The 21,797-nt window shown below is 34.1% G+C and overlaps 1 protein-coding gene and 1 pseudogene across 2 annotated transcripts; one reads left to right on the plus strand and one right to left on the minus strand.

Moving 5' to 3' along the window:
- The first annotated feature begins 6,518 nt into the window (after positions 1 to 6,518).
- On the plus strand, positions 6,519 to 10,312 carry LOC143560425 (transcription factor-like protein DPB; annotated as a pseudogene). The gene is made up of 7 exons (XR_013140118.1): positions 6,519 to 6,715; positions 7,658 to 7,734; positions 8,509 to 8,729; positions 9,304 to 9,371; positions 9,452 to 9,550; positions 9,664 to 9,734; positions 9,799 to 10,312. The product of XR_013140118.1 is annotated as a transcription factor-like protein DPB (transcript).
- A 3,303-nt stretch (positions 10,313 to 13,615) lies between these two features.
- LOC143560409 (putative xyloglucan endotransglucosylase/hydrolase protein 32) lies at positions 13,616 to 15,694 on the minus strand. The gene is made up of 4 exons (XM_077048717.1): positions 15,481 to 15,694; positions 15,282 to 15,382; positions 14,181 to 14,398; positions 13,616 to 13,982 (listed from the first exon to the last, which is right to left on the minus strand). The coding sequence occupies exons 1-4, from the start codon at positions 15,692 to 15,694 to the stop codon at positions 13,616 to 13,618; spliced, it is 900 nt and encodes a 299-aa protein (XP_076904832.1).
- Positions 15,695 to 21,797: the final 6,103 nt, after the last annotated feature.

Raw genomic sequence — 21,797 nt, forward strand, 5'->3', positions numbered from 1 at the left:
TGGTGATGAATCTGAGAGTGAAATTTTAAATAAATATAAAATGCTTAAAATGGCTTGTTGGAATCTTGTCGTAATTGACAAGTTTCATTGTGTTTTTCAACGCTCACGTAAGGGGTGAGTAACATACATCTATTTTTGGTTGGGCAAATTGGATTTCCCACCTTTTTGCAGTTGGCCGATAATAATCCCACCTTAAAAGATTCTTGCCACCAGTCCCATCTTTCGCCCTATTTTTTTCTCATTGGACCCCATTAAAAAAAACTTAACTCCGTTACGTTTTTTTCGAATTTCAGACGGTGTTTTAGGGCTTTTGATCGGAAGGAGGATATGAGTCGATTGTTGTAAAACTTACCTCGAAATGGTGCTCTAAACGATAAAATGGTGCTTCAATAGTTCAATTAAGGTGCTTAAACTTCCAATTAACAAAAATCAAGACGTTTGGAGCACCGTTTCGAGATAAGTTTACATCAATCGACTTGTATCCTCCTAATCAAAAGCCTTAAGACATTGGCTTGAAATTCGGAAAAAATTTAATGGAGTTAAGTTTTTTTTTTAATAGATGGTCCAATGAGAAAAAATAGGACGAAAGGTGGGACTTGTTTCAAGAATTCTTTTGAGGCGGGATTATTATCGGCCAACTACAGAAAGGTGGGATATTAAAATCCAATTGGCCTTTATTAATGTGTAACACATGAATTTGCGTTCACGTTATATAACACCATCAAAGGTTTGATTTCCATATTGTTTGCCAGTTGTCACATCGAGTAATCTTATCATCAACGTCTTAGACACGTAAGTAGGTGATAAGGAATGCTACATGTATCTCTCTCATACCATCAGATATTTTAGCCTTTAGGAGATCAATATGTAATTATGGGTATGCTTGATATTGGAAGGTGAGCCATTTTTCTAAAGAATATATACTTCGTGGTTGATAGTAGACATAATAGATTCATACTAAAAAGATTGTAGATTCAAATTATATATGAATTTAAGTTGTTTCAGTCTACTTTCTAGACCTCTGCTCATATGAATATAATTTATGCAAAGCTTCCATCTTTTTGGGTAATTTTATTTTTTTGTTTCCTTGAGCCTTTTCTCTTTGCTTCTTGATATTGGTTTAGGTTTTCTTATTCTACAAAAAATTTTATTGTATGACTTTACACTTAGTGTAATAAAATACTTTGATGTGAATTAGATGTTTTAAAAGCATCTCAATGGTTACCTTGTGGACTAACTGACTAAGATCAATCCTGTTAGCAAACAGGCAACATTAGCTAGATAAACTAAAAAACACATCAAATTGGGTTAATAATTACGTAAATGTGTATGGTTAATGATCGACGTTATCAGTAACATGCGCTTAAAAGTGCCCAAATAAAAAGAAGCTTTGCTATCTGTAGGAATAGGGGGTAAATGGGTTGAGTTTATGGAAACTTGTATCAAGATTTTGCTTGATTGCTTAATGTTTGATTTGTGCCATAAAGCTAACGTATAGAAGTTAATGTATCCACTTTACGTCTACACCGATATACAAGCTTCTTTGGTACCGTTTATTATTCCGTACTGCTTGAAACATGCCAGGTTGGTTTGGAATGACCCTAAAGCATTTTTCTTAAGTCAGTTACAGATATTTAATGTGTTAAATATGTTTAAGAAAACTCTATTATCACGATATTCAATTATTCGTCCAACCTTTTGTATCAAGCCACGTTAGGAGGGTTTTATGCATTTGAGATCATTGATATGTTCAATACGTCAATTCACTCGACTCATTTTCTTTTTAGCTAGATTTATTCTTTTGCCTAACTTATTAGTGATGAAACATAACCCAACCTGTTTTTGTGTAAATGGGTCGCAATTTACAAATACTTTGGTAGTTTAGCTTGGGCAAAGAAGGTGGAGTAATATTGCCATTGCTGTCCATAATTGCATTACATTTTACTGTTGCTACTGGTGTGCCAAAACATTAGATAAAATTTCTCTAATCTTGTTATCTGTTACACACACTTTTTCAATATATTGTTGCAGGGTTACTTCAACAGACCATTTTGTTGTCATATACGATTGTTCTAAGGATGTAAATGAGTCAAGCGGCTTGTGAACTACTTGAGGTAAACTCACTAAAAGCTCAAATCGAGCCAAGCTTAAATGAGCCTGAGCCCGGGCATCAAATATTGAGCTTGACTGGTATCGCGAGTCTAAACAAATCTTTATATAATATATATAAATATAAATATAGTATTTCTTTATATAATTACATGAAATTATGAAAAAAACTAACTAAATAATATATATTATGTAATATATAAAGTTATAATTATACATTTATATAAAAATAATTATTTATGACTATACCTCTATAAATCAATTTATTAATTATATATAAAAAACGAGGTCGATTTTTAGACATGGAGCTTGGAATGAATCGAGCTGAAGCTCGAACTCTCAGATCAGCTTGACTCGTATGCATCCCTACGTTGTCCTGGTGTACTATCTGCTTGTGTTTAGCATTTCCTACCCGAGCAATGTTTATAGTGGTAACCAACCTTTATAAGATATCTGTTCTGATTTCTGCATATATTTTTATGAAATTCAATCTATTTCGCCTTTGGAAACTTAATTACCACTCGCGATTGACAAGAGGGCACATTTAAAGTTTATGGGATTTGTTTTTCATGCATCTTTTAATGATCAAGCATTTGTTATTTGGTCTAGCAAACTCCCTTGATTTTTGGGGGTAATTTACAAAAAAAAACAACTCTGGTATGCATTCTGTTAAAATTATATGGGCTCTTTTCAATTTCATAATCCATTGTTTTAACCTTCTTTCTTGTCTTTGCATATTGAACCCTCTTGAGTTCTGGACTTCAAGGATGGGCTACAACTGTCAATCCATGTCTTCTTCATCTCGTCTCCTTCATCCACGGCTCCTCAATTGGCAACCATGTCTGATTGACTCGGCACCAAAATGGAACACCACAGTAACTGTTGTCGCCTGCCTCTATATTTGTCATCATTGATCATCGCAATCAATCTTATTCTTGTTTGTATTCATCGTTAATCAGTCCAATGAGAGTCGTCTACAATTGTATGTAACTTTATTTCGAGTAGGTAACTTAAAAGCATTGGGTTGATTGCAATGCTTTTGTAACTTGACCAACATTGAACTGAACATGTATCGGTTTATGATTGGATTGGTTTGAAAATCAGATGACATTATAAAAACTTTAAAACTTAAAATATGTATATAATTAATATAATATTACAAAAATTCAGTGGTTTGATTAATCGGTTTTCCAAAGGAAGATGGTTCAAATGGACAGCTAAACCGGTTACATAGCTTGTTCATGTTCCGACCAGAAAGTTATGTTCGATTCTAAGAACCTGGTCGATTGTATCAAGATGCAAAATGCTATAATCGCATAAAAAGGATGAGCACTTTATGTAATCCGTACAAACGAAAATATGGTAAATAACTTTTTGTCGTACCAAACTCTTGTCTATAAATATATTATCATCCATATGATACCCAAATAATATATTATTGTAAATCCAATCAAGTTGAATCATTAAATTTAGAAACTCGGATTAGTCGACGGTTTGGTCTTTGGATAGATAGGAGGGAAACACGCATGTGTGGACCTAACAGGGTTTTCCCTCCCGTGGGCTTGGAGGGTAGCGGTTTCACAATCGGTCAGTCTGCTTTAAAAACCGCTTCATGCAAGGTGACCAAACACGAGAATGTGTGTCTTGGTTTGTACCTTTCGCATTTGATACTTTTGGTTCCTTCGCGACTACTGTGGTGGAACTACTTAACCGGGTCCAACAGGTCATGCATATTAATGTCATGACTCACTATGTACCTTTAAAAGGGCTTGGTTTTGCAATTCAAAAATGGTGGGCGGTGCAGGTTGTTGCATGTTTGCCTTCCATACGTAATCCTAATGTTTAAAAATATATTTATTTGAAATTTAGTTGAATACAGATGGTAGTACTTATTTATTTACGCACATAACAGAAATATGTTTGCCTTCCATACGTAATCCTAATGTTTAAAAATATATTTATTTGAAATTTAGTTGAATACAGATGGTAGTACTTATTTATTTACGCACATAACAGAAATAAAACCCTATCCGTTTAGTGCGCAAATTTAAATATGACCAATATATACTTGTTATTAAACTATAACCCGAAACACAATTTTAAGTATAACCCGAAACGCAACTGCTTGACACATTACCATTTAATGTATTTATCAAATGAGTCAAACATGCTAATATGTTATATGAATCATAATCGAAATAACAAATCGACTTATTGAACTAAATGAGTTGATATATTATTCGGTTTATTAAACGATATAGATATTAAAAATTAGATAAAAAATAGAATACAGTAATGCTAATCGTAAAACGTGCGCGACTAATATCATTGTTGATTTCAATTAGATCTAAAAAACACGCGATGGCATAATTGTATATTATTTCAATTTCGTTTTCATCCAAATTAACCATCTGCAATTAAGAGAGTGATTGCAATACTGTGGAAAACAGGGTTTGATTGAATTTTTAATAGTGATTCCATTCCAATTGCAAAATTTCTAGAATCGATTAACTAAGAACTTCAATTAATTATGTTTTGACCTGCAATTAATTTCATTAAGCATACAATGACGATTTGGATTTTGAACTATGATTTCGATTTCGAATATGACCTGCAACTAGTTATTGTCCACCTGTACATTAATTCAGTTTGCAAATCGTTTTATTGAATGAATTGGAAAAATTAAAATTGTTTGCGCAATACCATATGATAATCGTGAATCAATTAGAGATAGAACCTAAAAACTGACGAGAGCGAGGAGTGCTTTTGCGATGAAAAAGAACCGTAGTGTACAGTTGGATTTGAGCGTAATTAGATTGAGCATAATTGGATTTGAGCGTAATTAGATTGAGCGTAATTGGATTTGAGCGTTTTATATCGAAACAGAGCGTAATAAGTGATGTGCTAAAAAGGTGCTAACTACCAAACTCCCTGCATGCTTAAATCGATCGTGATTGCAAGTGAATGAATTGAACTTTTTTAATTGAAGGTAAAATGAACTTACAGGTTGTTGGTGGTTCAATTAATGTTATAATATTTGAGCGTATGTTTATCTTTTAATAATTATGGTTGATTATAGTGGTTGTAGGCAAGTGGATGGGAAATGTCGGCAGATTGAAACCGAGTAATAATTGTGGTGAAGTTCAATTTGCATTTGTGTTTTGGGACATGGTTTTGTTCACCTTCAATTCCTTTCGGCAATACAGTGCCGTTTAGCCACCACAGTTTCAGAAACACCGGGAACCCCGAATATAGTGTCATAGTTTTAACTGGATTACGATCGATGAATCAGCTGAATCGATGAATTAGATCGTGAAATTAGATTTAGGTTATTTACTAAACTGCCACTACGTGATTTTAAAATCGATGTTTAATTTTCTCGTGTATGTTTTTATATGATAAGTATTTTTGTACAATAACCTGCCTCATTAAAATTATATATATATATTAAATAGCAACCTATCATTAATTAGTTTGAAACACTATTCAACTATATTGTCACTTTTCATTCACATAGAACAAAGCTTATTTTTTCAATCTTGTATATGACATTATCTTAAACCACCTTTGGTGATTATACTATGCAAAAGTATAATGATTAAGTTATAAAAAAACTAAATGTAAGTTTTTATTTATAAATTAAAAAAAAATTTGGTTAATAAATTTCACGTGGTTTATCTAAATTACGGATACGATTACAATAATATTTCACGTTTCAATAGAATTTTATGAGTTGACATGTAGAAACACGAATGCATGGTGATTTTACGTATGTTTTTCAGTTTAATTTAACAGTCCCGTCAGAATGTTCAAGTTCAAAACACTCATTTACAGTATGATTATTTTTTTGTCATGTACCAACAAAACAATAATAGATATACACAAGAAGAAGAAGAAGAAACTGCGGTTTTCGTCCAAATCAGCGGTTTTAGTTCAATAGTTTCAAATTTGTGGTTTTCGTTCATGTGATTTCATTTCACTTGCAATTAAACCCGAATTCACTAATCGCGTTAACTCTGTTTGTTAAACTCATCAGCATTCCCTTCACGCGAGGGCAGTTTTGTCCCTTTTCTCCCAAAATAAACCTCCTGATTCACAAGCCCCTTTTTTGGAAAAAAAATAAAGGACAAACTACCCCTTAATTGAAGGAAGGAGAAGCTAACAATCATAAATTTAAAACTATCAAAAGTAAAACCACAGGCGACAATATTTACAAACCCTCATTGGATTTCCCTCCTTGAATCCAGAAGCAGCAACGCCTCTCTATCAGTATCACACCTCAGCTTCTCTGCTCATCAACACGTTACTTACTTACTTGTCACAGATTCTGTTGCCCTAATTCCATCTTCTTTCCAAATTCAGATCTAATTATCCATTCATTCGTTATTTATTAATGAATCCTCGTGACGATGGGATCGAATGATAGTGTCGCCGCGAGTACGAATCCGTTCTTGAGAGGGACCGGGTCATGGGGCACCACGGCGTCGGGTCAATCCGTTTCCACTAGCGGCAGTGATGCCACGCCGGCGAGCTTGAGGTTGAGCCATCTTGCTGCTGCTGCTGATGATGATGCTGGGTCTCAAGGGACTGCTGCTGCTGCTGCTGGGTGAGATTTTGGACACCTCTGTTTCTCTACTCTCTACTGATTTTCCCGATATCAGTTTTTTAAGTCTTAATTTGTCAATTTTTAGTGTTTAATGTTAGTGTTTTAAGTCTTAATTAGGTCATACTTGCTTCGATTGTTAGTGTTTTGTAATTTTCAAAAGCTTAATTTGTTAATGGTACGAGAGTATACTGAATTGCTAGTGTTAAATTGCTATATATATAAATTCTGGATGATGTTAAAGTTACCGATATCTCACCGCAATAACCGGCATCTCAAATATCTGTCCTTGACTGAAATCTGATATTTTTACTTTTACGTATTAACTGCGTGGATTTTTTCATGACTTTTCTAATCTTATCATATAGATTTAGGCAAAATTATTAACTGTAAAACAAAAGTATGTACGAGTATCATGTGATTAATTTATATGTAAATTAACAAACTTGGTGGTCGGACCAAACCATTGACAGTTTGACACTGACCATTCTTTGTTAGCAAATTAAATAAAACATTGTTTGTGTTTGTTCATTTGTGTTCGTCAAGTGTTCGCAGACAAGTTCATTTCCTTAATGAACAAACATGAACAAGAAACTTCGTTTGATTAGGTTTAGGTGTTTGTGAACCGATAAAAGCTTAACGGACGAACATGAACAAGGCCTTGTTCGGTTCGGTTTTGGTTCGTTTACTGCAGAATGATTGTTTTTAGTGTGAACTTTGCAACAATATTAACAATTTCTTTTGAATATGTGAAATTTTGTTTACTGAGGCAATATTGGTTAATATTATGGTCTGTAGGAGGCTGATCTGTTTAAATAACTGGTTAGGTGTTCTTTTGGCTTAAATTATATTTTTTTTTAGAATTATAATGGCATCTCTTTATTTGTTCAGTCTATAAATTTCTTGTTTGGTGATACTGATGAGTGATTTGTTATATGTAAACAGGAAGAAGAAAAAACGAGCTCAACGTGCAACAGGAGGAGATAAAGGTGGTAGAGGGCTCCGCCAGTTCAGCATGAAAGGTTTGTTTTTTCTTATTTTTATCGGGCTAGATGTTGCAATTTTGACCCGTTTATAGGTAATTGGGTTGATTTGGTTATTTTGCTCTAAGAGTCCAAATGGGTACAAATAAAGTGTGCACCACCACCACCGCCGCCGCCGCCGCCACCACCACCACCACCACCACGTCGTAAGATGTAGACAACCTTACCTCAACCTTGTAGGAATAGAGAGGCTGCTTCCGGTGAGACCCCCGGCTCGATAGTAGTTTTGCATCAAGCCTTGGACATAAGGCACAGTCTTTCTGATGTGTCTAGCTATTTGTGACAATATAAATAAGTTGTCTGTGATTAAACTAGCTTGACTAGATGGGCGGGCTTGGTAATGGGGTATGCCGGACTAAGGCTGTAGCAGGTCATTTCTTACTGGTTTATTAATTTTAACTAATCTGTCAATAAAGATTTTTAAAAAAGTATTGCTACAGCGTTAATCTAATTAGAGATATGCAATCGCTTTTTTTTTACTATCTTTATGCATTTAAAATAAACATTAGAAACATTCAACTCATTTGACCCGTTTCTATATTTGCTAAACTGCTTATTTTGATCTGACCAGTTTGTTCTGTTTTAGATAAAGTCATAAAGCGTAACCCAAATCGATCAACACCTAAATAAATGTGTCGAAGTTATACCTACCAGCTTAAACCTATTATAACTGCCACCAGTTTATTTATAGTGATGATGATAGGCATGCATAAGCTAGAAATGCTATGACAATGATGATATGTATCTTTTTAGCAATTGCTTTGAACCACACAAAAACCGTATTCTTATTTATACGTGTTTCTGCAACTTTTGGATATTCATTACAGAAACAATACGATGAGAAGAATATCCGTCGGCGCGTATACGATGCCCTAAATGTTCTGATGGCTATGGATATTATTTCTAAAGATAAGAAGGAAATACAGTGGCGAGGTCTGCCTCGAACTAGTTTGAACGATATCGAAGAACTAAAGGTCTCTCACCCTTCTTTTATTCTTTTTCACGCGTTAATAGCACATGTGGCCAAATGGCAGGTTTGTGACTGCTCTGTTAAACATGGTTTCAGTTGACCCAAGACACTTTTTGTTCAAACTTCTAAATCTTTTGTCAAGTAGTTATTGTGTCAAATATGATAATGGAAAATTTTGCTGAATTAATATGAATCTCGTCTTTTGAATTAGAAGGATCTATGCATCAAAACTTGACTTTTGGATGACTTTTGACATGCTGATCTTTTCTTAACCTTTGGGCGACCTTTCACCTGCTGACCTTTTCTTTGACTTCTGGGCGACTTATGACCCGTTAATCTTTTCTTTTAATTTTAGGCGACTTTTCACCTGTTGACCTTTTCTTTGACTTTTGGGTCACTTTTGACCCGCTGACCTTTTCTTTGACGTTTGTAAAACTTTTGACCCATGGGAGATAAACATACCCGATTGACCCATTATAAGTAAATTGTCAAAATTGTAAATTATTCAGAGTTTTTATCAAGGCATCAATGAACTATTGTTGTTTAATTAGTTTATCGTTTTTATTTAACCATGACAGAGTGAGCGAATTGCTCTCAAGAACAGAATTGAGAAGAAACTGCTTATTTGAAAGAACTAGAAGATCAAGTGAGAACTGTTTTTTTGTATTTAAAATTACTTTCTGTTCTATGTTTTGCTTATGTGTTTGTTTGCTTATTATTATAAAGCGCGTAGGTCTTCAAAATCTTATCAAACGAAACGAGCTGTTATATGGTTCAGGAGACGCACCAAGTGGCGGTGTAGCTTTACCTTTTATACTGGTCCAGGTATGATTTGTTCAGAAAGGGCATCATCATCATCTTTTTTCTTTTGTTTTTTTTTTTTGCTAAATAATAATAGAAATTATTATTGAACTATTTTTTCTGTCTCATAAGTTTAGACCCGTCCTAATGCCACTGTCGAGGTGGAAATTTCAGAAGATATGCAGCTTGTTCATTTTGACTTCAACAGGTTAGCTTGTTAAATCTTATAATTGACCGTGAACGGTTGACTTTGACTTTTGACCCAATTTCAGCACACCCTTTGAGCTACATGATGACAATTATGTCCTCAAGGCGATGCAGTTAAGTGATGGACCAAACACTGTTTGTACAGAGGGAGGTGTGGGGTCCAGCATGTGTCAGCCTCGGGTCCCTTTGCCGCCAAGGTCCACCGTATCACACGGTAGACCTCCACCATCACCGCCACTTCCTGGCATACTGAAGGGACGAGTTAAGTATGAGCATTAGTCGATACAACTTCTGCTACTGTATATTGTGTAAGCATATTCTGCTTTGCTAATGTCGAAAATTATTATAAGTTTCTTGTTTTTGGATCGATATTGGAAACTTGTTATTTATGTTTAAGATTATACATTTTGGCTCGATAAGGAGGGCCGGTTAGAGATTAATGTTTTGTAGTTAGATACCGAAGAAGTTCAACTAGGAGCTTGGACATTCATTTTTGTGTTTTTGGTTTATGTGGACTCGATTTGCATTAGCGAGCATCATTATATAAGATACCGGGCCCAAATTTTCCTCGAGCAACGCTTGAGCCAATCATGACTAGGGGTGAAAACTAGCCGAACCCAAGCTCGTCTAGGCTTGAGTTCGGCTCTGGCTTGTTTATTATTAATTAAACAAGTATTTATTTATATATTTATAATAAAAAATTTTATATATACAGAATTTATATGGTATTTAGTTGTCTTTCCTAAACCCTACCTCCGTTGATCTACACTCGACTGCAACCACCACCACTAACGACTCATAATCCAGATAAGTCACACCACTGGCATTTCTGCTTCACATGACACCCCATTCATTGCAGACACGCTAAAGCTGCTGTTCAAACTGTTCCACATTCTCTGTTTTGTGTTTCTTCTCTGGTTTGCTTTCGCCTCAAGAAGCATTCAGATTGAGTACCTTTTTCGCTGGGGAAATTCCCAAAATGGCCCATATATTGAAGAATATTCCAAATATGTCCCTCCTAATTCAAGTTTCCAGGTTTGACCCCAAACTATATCGTCGCCGACGACCTGCTAGATTATCTAGACTACGAGTTAATTATCCAAAGGTAATGCATTGTGGCCACGAGATAGTTTATCCAACGACTACGAGATAATATAATGGGCAGACCATGACGCGTTATCGTTGGATAATTAACTCATCGTCAGCGACGAGATAGTTTGGGGACAGACCTGGAAACTTGAATTAGGAGGGGCATATTTGGAATCTCCTTCAATAAACAGGTCATTTTGGGAATTTACCCCCTTTTCGCTTGCGCTTCCACCCATCTTTCTTAAACTGGATTCGTCATTTGAAAGAACCAGATATTAACGAACTAGATTCTTTTTTCTACCGTCCTAAGTCATATATTTGTTAGGGTCTATGTATGTAAATCATAAATCGTTGAGGTCCGCAAATCTACAAAGAACCTGAGTTTCTAATCAAAATAACTATGTTTGTGGCCGAACAACTTTCTAGTTCATGAAGATACCTTGCTGGGGTTTGTTGCTCTATCTCTATGATTTGTGGAACTTAATCGATGGGTTTTTTGTTTGGATAACCATGAGATTTTACATTGTTCTTTTCATTTCGTTGCAGTATCAAAAGCAAAAGTGGTAAGATTGTTTTGAGAATCATCGTTGGTCTTCTTTATTCTCTTGCCTGTTACTCTGTTAAGAGACTCAAGTCTTCTCATCTCTATAATTGTTTTGTTGTTAATAAGATTAAAATGAAAAGGTGAAGCTTGTTCCCGGATGAATTAGCTTATGCGTTATTTGCTTATGAGATATCTGTGCTTGTTCTTGTATGAGTTGTATGTTTTATGTGCTATTTTCCTTGCATTTAGTTTATCATGTGTTTTTTGTTATTTAGTTTATCATGTGCTGCTCGTATACTTGGTTGTCTGTACATTGTTTGTCTGTGGTTTTCAATCTTGATTGAGTGCTTGTGTGTTTCCACATGTGGGTTCTTGTCATCAGTTCTCTCGGGTGCTAGTTTTGAAACTGGTTATAGAGGTGTATTTAGACGATAGGAGTCCCGATGATTCCTGCGATTGTGATGAGGATAAGGGGTGCAGTCAAAGAAAAAAAATGGTATAGTTTGTGTTTTGCCTTTTGAAATGTAGGAATTCTTAGTAGTAAGTTGTTGGGAATTGGAGGGTGTGCTTAGAAGGCGTGCGGTCTAGGGTGGGGGGGCATGACATGTACAAGGTTGTCAAAAGCTAGGGTGCGGAGGAGCATGATAAAGGGCGAGGACGTCAGGACGGATGAGTCTTAGTGATGGGGCGGAACATCAAGGTGAGCTGAGAAACCTGTTTCCGTAATATTTTCAATGGAGGTGTGAATAATCAAGAAGAAAGTGATGACGGCATTGAATAACTACTATTGTCGCAATATCACAAAATAAGTGTTTTGTGGCGGAAGGAGCCCAGTGGTTAACAAATTTGTTCAACGATGTCTTCGAAACCAGAAATATGTTAAATCATTAAAAGAAGTATCTTTGTCCTTTACAATAACAAAGGAGACGCTCTATCTTGTGGCAACTATTGAGAGATTAAATTTGTAAGTCGTACTATGAAATTGTGGGAAAGTGGTGTTACAAGAATTAGACGATAAACTCAGGTTATGCTTAACAAATTTAGATTTATGCTAAATTAGGGAAGCGATACGCATTCTGAGGAGATTGGTAAAAAAGTATACGGAAAGGAAGTTGAATTTGTATATTTTGTTCATTGACCCTGAAGAGGCTTACGATATTGTGTGTCGTCCATTGATTTGCCATGTTCTGGCATATGACAATGCTAAAATATGTGTGCGTGTGCCAGTGGGTGATTCAAATTTATTTCATGTAAAACTGGGCCTTCATTAGGGATTTGCGTTGAATTTCGATCTTTTTTGTAGAGTCTTAGATGAGTTGTTGAAGTCAATCCAGGAGGCAATCCCGTGATGCATGGTTTTCGCAGGTAATATTACTATAGAAGCCATGTACGTTGTTCGCTACACAACCAAGTTTAAGTATCCAAGGGCATTCGTCAAGACAGATGTGGACATTGAAGTTATATAGCTCCTCGAGTTTAGGCGAGTTCATGTAAGTGGAGAGTAGCCATACCAGTAGTGTGTGACTAAAGGTTTCCAACAAGAATCAAGGGGATATTTTATAGCGTTGTAGACTTGCAGTTCGCCCAATTACGTTTTACGAAACTACTTGTTGGGCAATAAACCTTTTCAATCAAATTAGCAATTTTTTTTTGTTTATTTTGGTGTCTCAAATTGCTTTGGATATGCTTTTTAAGGTTTCTTTGTGCTAAATAAATATTTGTCTTCTTAGCCAGCTTAGTATATATGGGATTTTTGTAGTATACGTGGCATTTTCTGATTGGATGCTTTGATATGTTTATTAGTTAAAAGGCTATTGTTTTTAAAAAAAGGGTCTAGCATGCCTATTATTACTTTTAAAACAATCAAATTAGCTTCTTTTTTTTTTTTTGGTGTCTCAAATTACTCATATATCTATTAAGTTTATATATAAGAATTGAAAAGTACTACGTAACAAGAAAAAAAAAATACAGTCACTTATAATTGTCTAAAAACATAAATAAAGTTACAGAAAGAGTGAAACATGCATCATTACATTTTACATTAAAAGAAAAATGCATTCTGATAGTAAATCTATTAATGCTATAAATATATCAAGTTTTAAAACCCCACCATTTTAAACCGTAGCAAAAAACCAGGCACAAGTGCAGCATAAAAGGGTAAAAAAAAAGTAGAAATGCCCTTGATTAATAGAAGAGCTCAAAAGACCATCTTACCATAAATGGGTAGGGCAAATGCCCCAATCTCTTTACTATTTCCAGCATTCTGGTGTCAAGGAATGGTCCCTTTTGTTGTCCATGCAATAGTGATAAACCATGTGGTGGGCTTGCACCCATTTCATGGCCATGTACTGCCTCTTGCTAAGACCACCGGACCGTCCCGGGGAGGCTGACACAGGGCGGCACCGTGGTGAGGAGTAAGCTGAGCAACCACCTATTCTAAAGTTGGTGAACCTCCCAACAAAGGGTTGGTATCTGTAATCGGCTTTGTATTTACCATCTTCGGTGGCCCAAGAAGAAGCATCCCATATTGACCCGTATAACGACATTTGCCTTAACGGAAATGTTGTGGCGCTTTTTCTTGGATACCTTCTTATAGGCACGTCATCCACGAAAAATCTAGAGAAAAAAAAACGCACATGTAAATTTGTTAAAAGTAAATTTTATGATAACGATAAGTTAGGGGCGTTTAATATTCGAATCAGACCGAAAATAAGGTCAAGTTTTAAATAGAAGCGAATCTAAACTGGGATACCAAGTATATTTGATTTGAAACATAATCTAGCTAAAGATATATAGCATTTATAAGATACATACATTATGTCTCTTGGGCTCCATAAGATAGCATAGTGATGGAAATTTTGGGTGGGGTCAAACCATAAATGAAACTTCATTTCTCTTCCTATAATGGTGCCATCACCACTTCCTCTTATGTACACATTTGTTTGTAATGTGTATGGCTTCCCAAATGTGGTTCCAAGGAATTCTATGTCAACCTCATCTTGGAACCCTGGATGTGCTTCATTGTTTGAAAACTACAATCATAAAAAAAATTTAAAAAGACAAATAATTATGAATTAGAATTAACTTCAAATTATCAAAGTAACCATTTTTCATGTCTTAAACTTTTGCTTCTTGTTAATTTAATTAGAACATTTCACACACATAGGCATGTACGTTGCACGAGAGAAACACAGAATACTTGCTTGTGTATATACGCGAATCCACACTCTATATGATGTGATATATCACATTAGTTTAAGTCATTATTTAACATACTCGATACATAAATAAAAGAGAAATTCTCCAAAATAAACAAGTGGACGAAAAAACTCCAAAATAAGCAAATCAATTTTACAGTGTTTAGGCAACTATGGTGTCTACGTGGGTCGGATCCAAAGGAACCTATTGTTCAGCATGTAGGCAGCGAATTAGCTTACCTCCGACATGTAGGCACAATTGGGCCTTATCGGTTTGTTTAGTCTCCTTTGTAGCCTATGTGTGACACGTGCCACTTATAATGGTGTCAAGTCGTTATTCAAAGGATTCAGTGTTATGCTTAAGTGCTTAACTGGTGTCTAGTGAAGCTTAAAGATGTATGTTTCACTTTCTCATTGGATATGTCTAGTTTTAAAATTTTGAATTTAAATGCGTATTTGGAGTTTTCAATAGTAAGGATGCTTAATTTAAAGGTTTTTTTCCCTAAATAATAGTAGATATATGCGCAAGCATGCATGATGAGTTGATAAAACATGTCTATCTTGTTAAACAGGTTAGAGACGACGGGATTAACACAAGTATCAAACATAAATACAACTCGTTAATTACTTTAATAGGTTTAATCTTGTCTTAAACATGTGCGCAAATTATTGAAGTGACGTTAGGCATATATTAACTTTTAACAAAATGTGTACTCACATAGAATGCTGTGATGACCCCGGCAGTGTAGCCCGGTTGTAGTTTGATGGATGCTCCAAAGTAACCGGACCGGAATGGCCTAAAAGACTTGAACCCGCTTCCTGTGATCGATCAAGAAATTAAGTTAGCTTCATAAAACTAAAGTTATTTGAGAAGTTAAGTAGCTACTTAAGGGTGAATTAAGAGTCATTCATGTGACCTGAGGAACTGTCGAGCCAGATGGTGAGAGCATCGTTGTCGATGGCCTGATGGTTAGGACCCCAGAGGGTTCTGAAGCATTGGTTAAAGGTCAGAGACCTGAACTTTGAGCTTGGGTAGAACCCAGGCGAAGGTGGTCCGTAGCCAGCATTGCTCACTGTCACTGATGGTCTAGTGAGAATGAAAACAAGTGAAAACAAGAATATTAAACCCATAACATTAACAAGCTACAGAGGGATCAGTATGTGATGAGAAAGAGCTGTAATACACGAATGGTGCATAAATGGTGGGAGGTGAGGGATGTGTATATGTATATATATATATATATATGAAGTCGGTGGATTATGATCACACCACTTTATGTATAATATCTAATCAAGCTTATGCACAAAATAAAGCAAAATTAATTTATGCAATCTTATGTAGATTATCATGCAATACGTAAAAAAAAAAGAAACTCTAAAAAAGTTATATTTTTTTAAACAACGATACTATACTCAAATTACCAAGAATGAAATACTCACCAAAATTGTAGTTTTTTTTATTTCCCTATTATCTAGCTAATTATGTAATTGCAATTGCCTCGTATACAGGGGATATATAGTTTGAAAACTCCTTTTAATGAAGAAAGATTTTAAAACTCAGTGTAATAGTTATATATATATATGTATATATATATTTCTATTTTTTAACACAAAGTAATATATGTTATTATCATCACGTAAAACAAATATAAAAAACTATGCGTAACATTATGATTGTTACGCGTGTTACATATGTAGCAATCAAAACGTTATGGATAGCATAACTCATAAGTAAATTATTATTATTATCATTATTATTATTATTTCTTGTTTTATGTGATGCTAATTACATTAAGTTAGGGAAAAAAAAAGCCTAATTGTACACTTATTTAATGTTACACAGTACATTCTTTAGGATTGAACACTTGTGTGTGTGAGAGACTGTATATCAAAATCTTGTATGGAATATTCGTTGTGACTAGGTAACACTCAACTTCCAGAAAAGGGAAGATTCGTTTGGTTTATATGTAGAATTGTAGAGGCCGTGTTGCATGAACGAACACATGGTCAGATGAAACTCTGATAGCAAATCTAAATACTCATAAATTTTCTTAAAAAGTACAGTAATATTTAACATAGACTATGATTTAAATAATATATTTAGTTAGTACTGTTATCTTAAGATAACTTTTGTTTCAAAAGAAATATTTTGGAATCTACCTTCTAGAAATATGATTATTTACGCTTCTAGGAAGGAAAACTAACTAAAGGGTGAGCAGGGGAAGTATACTTTTTGCAGGAAGGATAAGAAGTAATCTTGTCCATTGATTTTGAATATGGAGGGTTGATGTCACACCCCGACCATGACGGAAACGTTGGGGCGCAACCGATTGTTCATCGCACACGACACTATTAAGTGACAATATTTAATCAACTCATTTAAATTCATAAAAACACAAAGAGTCACATAACTTGTTCATACAATAACCAAATCCAAATCATAGTAAATAATATATTGTTTGTTTTGCTAATATCCTAATAGTCTCGATAACGTTTTTTTTTCTTCAAGTCCTCGAGTCAACCTAAAGTCAAACCTGTAACATTGCATAAATAGATTTTGTCAACACAAAGGTTGGTGAGTAATTTCATAGTTTTTGAACAATAGATATATAATATGAAATTCCACAACTTGTATACAAAACAATAAATAATAGTAACAATTTAGATAAATTAAATCGTTAATAAGAATACATTAACGACACCTTTCTATAAGGGGATGCCAAATATACTCGGATTTTGTATGAAATCGTTAATTAGAATACATTAACGACACCTTTCTATAAGGGGATGCCAGATATACTCGGATTTATGAATCAACCATCCAAAAGCGGTAAACACATTAGCACTTAAACATATAAGCATATAATCACCAAATCGAGCATGTATTTAAGTGAAGTATACAATAAAGTTTGTAGTTTAAGACCTAAGTATAAATCATTTGGATTTGAATAAGTTTGCAATGTCACCCCCAAAATATAAAAGAGTGAAAACGGGGGATGAAAGTACTCACATTCAAGTAATAAACTTGAAAAATTTGATGATTTGGAGATTAACCGGAATGATGAGTTTAACGAACGAAGCCTAAAGGAGAAGAAGTCTTGTATTAGAAAAGTTGTCTTGGAAGTCTTTAAATGAAAATAAATGATAAGAAATATAAACAATTTAAAGTTTAAGGTTTAAAATGTAAATATTTAAGAAATTATAATAATAGTCATTTAAAAATGTAAGTTTGCTCGAAACCGGGTTAAAGTATCTAGCCCTTAATTTTACTCAACCTATGTTAAGTAATAAGGTGGGTAAAAATGCAAGAAAACAAGTCCCTTTATAATATAGATACTAAAACGGGTTTTAACGAGTGTTCGGGTGGTCAGTTCGGGTCTTGGTGACTTGACCAAACCCAAAGTCAACTTTCCCAAAATAATAAATGTATGAGATAACTCAATAAATCTTAAAGAGACTTAACCAAGTATGTAGTTCTATTGTTTTAGAACTAACAACGTCCGTTAATCGAGTGTTCGGTTTAGTCGGTCCAAACTTTGTTATAAGATCAAGTTGGATTCAACATTCCGAGTACTTTGTGAAAATAATTAAATCAGTTTATAAAGTATTTTTAAAGAAATATATAAGCTTTAATGGTTAAAAACACACTTGTGTGTCTTAAGCGAGTAAACTTGGTTTAGTTCGGTTTGGTTCGTTTTTTTTATCTTGGAATAAGGCCAAGAATGGTTACCACATGTCCAAACATCATAGAACTTGTAAAATAATTTATAAATAATAATACCAAAGTTTTACATACAAAAAGTCAACAACAAAGTCTTTAAACGAAAGTTCGGTTTTCGGTTCGGATCTTGTTTCGGGATAAGACCGAGGTTAGATTCTACAAACCCATAACCATGGAACTAATTAAAATGATTTTAGAAACTCAAATCTTACATAAAACATGTTTATACAACTATTTAAACAAACTAGTAAACAAGAGTTCGGCTTCCGGTTTGGAGCTATTTACGGAATAACCGAGACTAGTCTCTACAAACCCATAACCATGGAACTCAAAATGTAAAATAAAACTAAGATGAGCAGAAGTTAAACAAGTATAACTAGTTTGATAGTTAGATGCGGAAAATATATATAATAAAGGACTACTACGAGTCCTCCATGTAGCTTTGTCTTATGGGCCGGACACTTAACCGACCGAGACCGGAGAAATGGCCACCAAAGGTACAAAGGGTGCTATTATATATATGTTGTATAACAATCTTCAAGTATAAATAAGTGTTAACAAGTTGATTATAATGTAAGACTATGGTCAGTTTGACTTTGGAAAGTCAAACTGCCAAAAAAAATATGAAGAACACCTTTGAATGCTTGAGAATTGGAAGAGAAAGAGATGAATGAGTAAGGATTAATGAAGGGGATAGGGGTGTATATATAGAGTGGGTTGAAAGGGTCAAGCATGGGGTGTGATATCAAGGTTTGCATGCAAGAGGGGTCAAGACAAGTCACAAAACAACAAAAAAATAAAAAATAAAAAAATGGGCTGCTGGTCTGCTGCTGATCTGCTGCTGGTCAGCACGTCGGTTCGCGTCCGGAAGTTCGTTTTTGATGTATCTTGAGCGTTTTAAGTCCATTTTCGAATCCGTAAAAGGGGTTTTTCAAATTAGACAAGCGGGAATGTTTTAGTAACATAAAATCCAATATTTTATATATTTGAAATGTTCGGGATATAAATCGGGTCGGTTTACAACATAAAAACAGATACAAAATAAATACAATTTAACCCGAAATCGAGGATTGTCACAGTTGAGATTAGTTTAGGGGGAAATCAAGTGTGAAAACAAGGTAAAGGGCATAAAAGTAATAACACATTTGTTGACTTTCTCTCTCCACATGCAAGACACATGCCAAATTCCCCCATCATTTTAAAACATCCATAACTTTTTTTTACAACGTTTTTATTGAAAAACAAATTCACCATAATAACGAGTGTCTTTTTATCTTTTATTTGAGTACCATATTGTAATATAAAAATAAAAAAAAATTAGTGGGTTTTTTACAAATTGTGTTTTACAAAATTGTGTTATACAATAATATTTTTCATTGTGTTTTTTCCATTGTGTTTTTTATATTGTGTCATACAATTGTGTTTTTTATTGTGTTTTTATCATTGTGTTTTTTTATAGTGTATTTTTCCATTGTGTTTTTCATAGTGTTTTCCATTGTGTTTTTTCGAACTTTTCCGGCGAGGTGGTGGCGGTGGGTGATGGTTGTGGTGGTAGTGGGCGGTGGAGTGGTGGTGGTTGTAGGAGATGAGTGAAGATGTAATTGGGTTTTATGTAAGTGGGTTTTTTAAATTAATTTAAGTGGGTTTTGAGATTAAAGTAAGTGGGTTTTGATATTAAATCAAACTTCTTATTTAAACTTCTTATTTACCCTCCTTCCTAGCCTTCTTAGAAAAATCAAACTTCTTATTTAAACCTAACACTCTAGTTTATGATAAATATTTCTCGAAGCCTAAAAAAACAAACACCAAACTTAAGCCTTTTTAAATGCCTAAGGCCCTAAGCCATGAAAATGAATAATAATAGTCATAATTTTGAAGGCTTTAAATTTAGAGGCCTAAAGCATCTTTCTGACTGCCTCACTTGGCTTATGCTAGAAAAAGCCCGACTCCAACTATAAACTTCCAATGCCAAAAACCATTATTATTATTATTATTATTTCATAAATATTACAGTAGAAATCATGTTAATGATAAACTTATTAATAGATTATTTGTTTTTTATTTGTTTTTGTTTTTATATTAGTGTAAATTTAGTTGACGTGTGAAAAAAAAATATGTAGGTGAATTTAGTGGGCGGGACATGAGGGAGAGTGACTAGACATGATTCGTGAGGACACTTGAATTAAATACATGGTATGATAAATGAGCATAGGTCTGTAAACGAACCGAACGTTCGGTGAATTATTCGTGAACCGATCGGCGGGAAGTTTGTTTATGTTCGTTTATTTAATAAACGAACGAACATGAACAAAAAATTTTTGTTCGTTTAATTAAACGAACGAACATGAACACATGTTTCGTTCGTTCCTTTATGTTCATGAATGTTCGTTTATTTCTTTTTATTTATGTTCATTTATGTATTAATAGAAAATAATAAAATATTATCTGGATAGGTCATCTGCTTAAAGGTTTTGTATTTGTTAATTTGTGTTCATTTAAGTGTTTTCATTTATGTTCATTTACATTTGTTCATACATGTTCGTTTATATTTGTTCAGTTATGTTCGTTTAGATTATAAACAAACACAAATGTCCATTTTTAAATAAACGAACATAAATATTTGTTCGATTAAGTGTCTGTGTTCTTTTAAGTTAAATGAACGAATACGAACATGCCCTTGTTAGTATTCATTCTATTCTTTACAGGCTTTCATTATTCATGCTGATGAATACATCGGTCTCAATCTCTAAGCTTTGCCGATTTTATTTGTGTTTGTGAACCGTTCGTGAACACATTAATTTCCTTAATGAACGAACACGAACAGAAAATCTCGTTCAGTAAGTGTTCGTGAACACATTATTTTCTTAACGAACGAACATGAACAAAGCCTTATTCGTATTCGTTCGGTTTATTTACAGCCCTAAATGAGCATGTAAATTATACAAATCGTTATATACCAGGACATACTTAACTCATACTTTTTGAGTGTTTCAGAAATAATACCTCTTTTGGCTTATTTCCTGCTTGTTAAATGATTGTTATTATAGTTAGGTCGGTTGTTATAGATATTAAACATATTTATGTGGGAATATTAGAATTAGAATTAATGTCTTGAAAGCATGCATAACTCCTGTTGTTTTCAATGTTTTTGAAACCACCCGATTTTCTTCTCCGGCTTCATTGGTTTTCATTGTCTTTCCTCTTTCGTTTGAATTAACCAATTGAGTTAAGTGCCAGTTTAGTACTTGTGGTTTGTTTAATTACGCAACTTTAGTACCGTCTTTGAATTTATTACAAATAGCTACCTCACTTTTCTAAGATTTACAAATAGCTACCTCACTTTTCTAAGATTTGCAAGTTAGTAATTTCGATTATTTTATTTATTTTCACTTTTAGCTAAGTGTCATTTTCATACTTGTGCTTTGTTCAATTACGCAACTTTAGTACCTTTTTTTTAATTTATTGCAACTATATACTTTGATTAGTTTGGATAGACAGACAAACCAAAAGAGC

Source organism: Bidens hawaiensis, unplaced genomic scaffold, assembly GCF_021521415.1.
Source record: "Bidens hawaiensis isolate Kalapana, Puna unplaced genomic scaffold, B.hawaiensis_p1.1 tig00020329_1, whole genome shotgun sequence".
In the NCBI taxonomy this organism is placed as follows: Eukaryota; Viridiplantae; Streptophyta; class Magnoliopsida; order Asterales; family Asteraceae; genus Bidens; species Bidens hawaiensis.

What these genes read in the sequence shown, in the direction of transcription:
- LOC143560409 (XM_077048717.1), bottom strand. Translation starts at nt 15,694, where the DNA reads ATGGGTTTAATATTCTTGTTTTCACTTGTTTTCATTCTCACTAGACCA. An exon ending in GGGTCATCACAGCATTCTAT is followed by an intron (nt 14,399 to 15,281) that starts GTGAGTACACAT and finishes TTATGATTGTAG; the next exon opens with TTTTCAAACAATGAAGCACA. An exon ending in TGGAGCCCAAGAGACATAAT is followed by an intron (nt 13,983 to 14,180) that starts GTATGTATCTTA and finishes TTTTTTCTCTAG; the next exon opens with ATTTTTCGTGGATGACGTGC.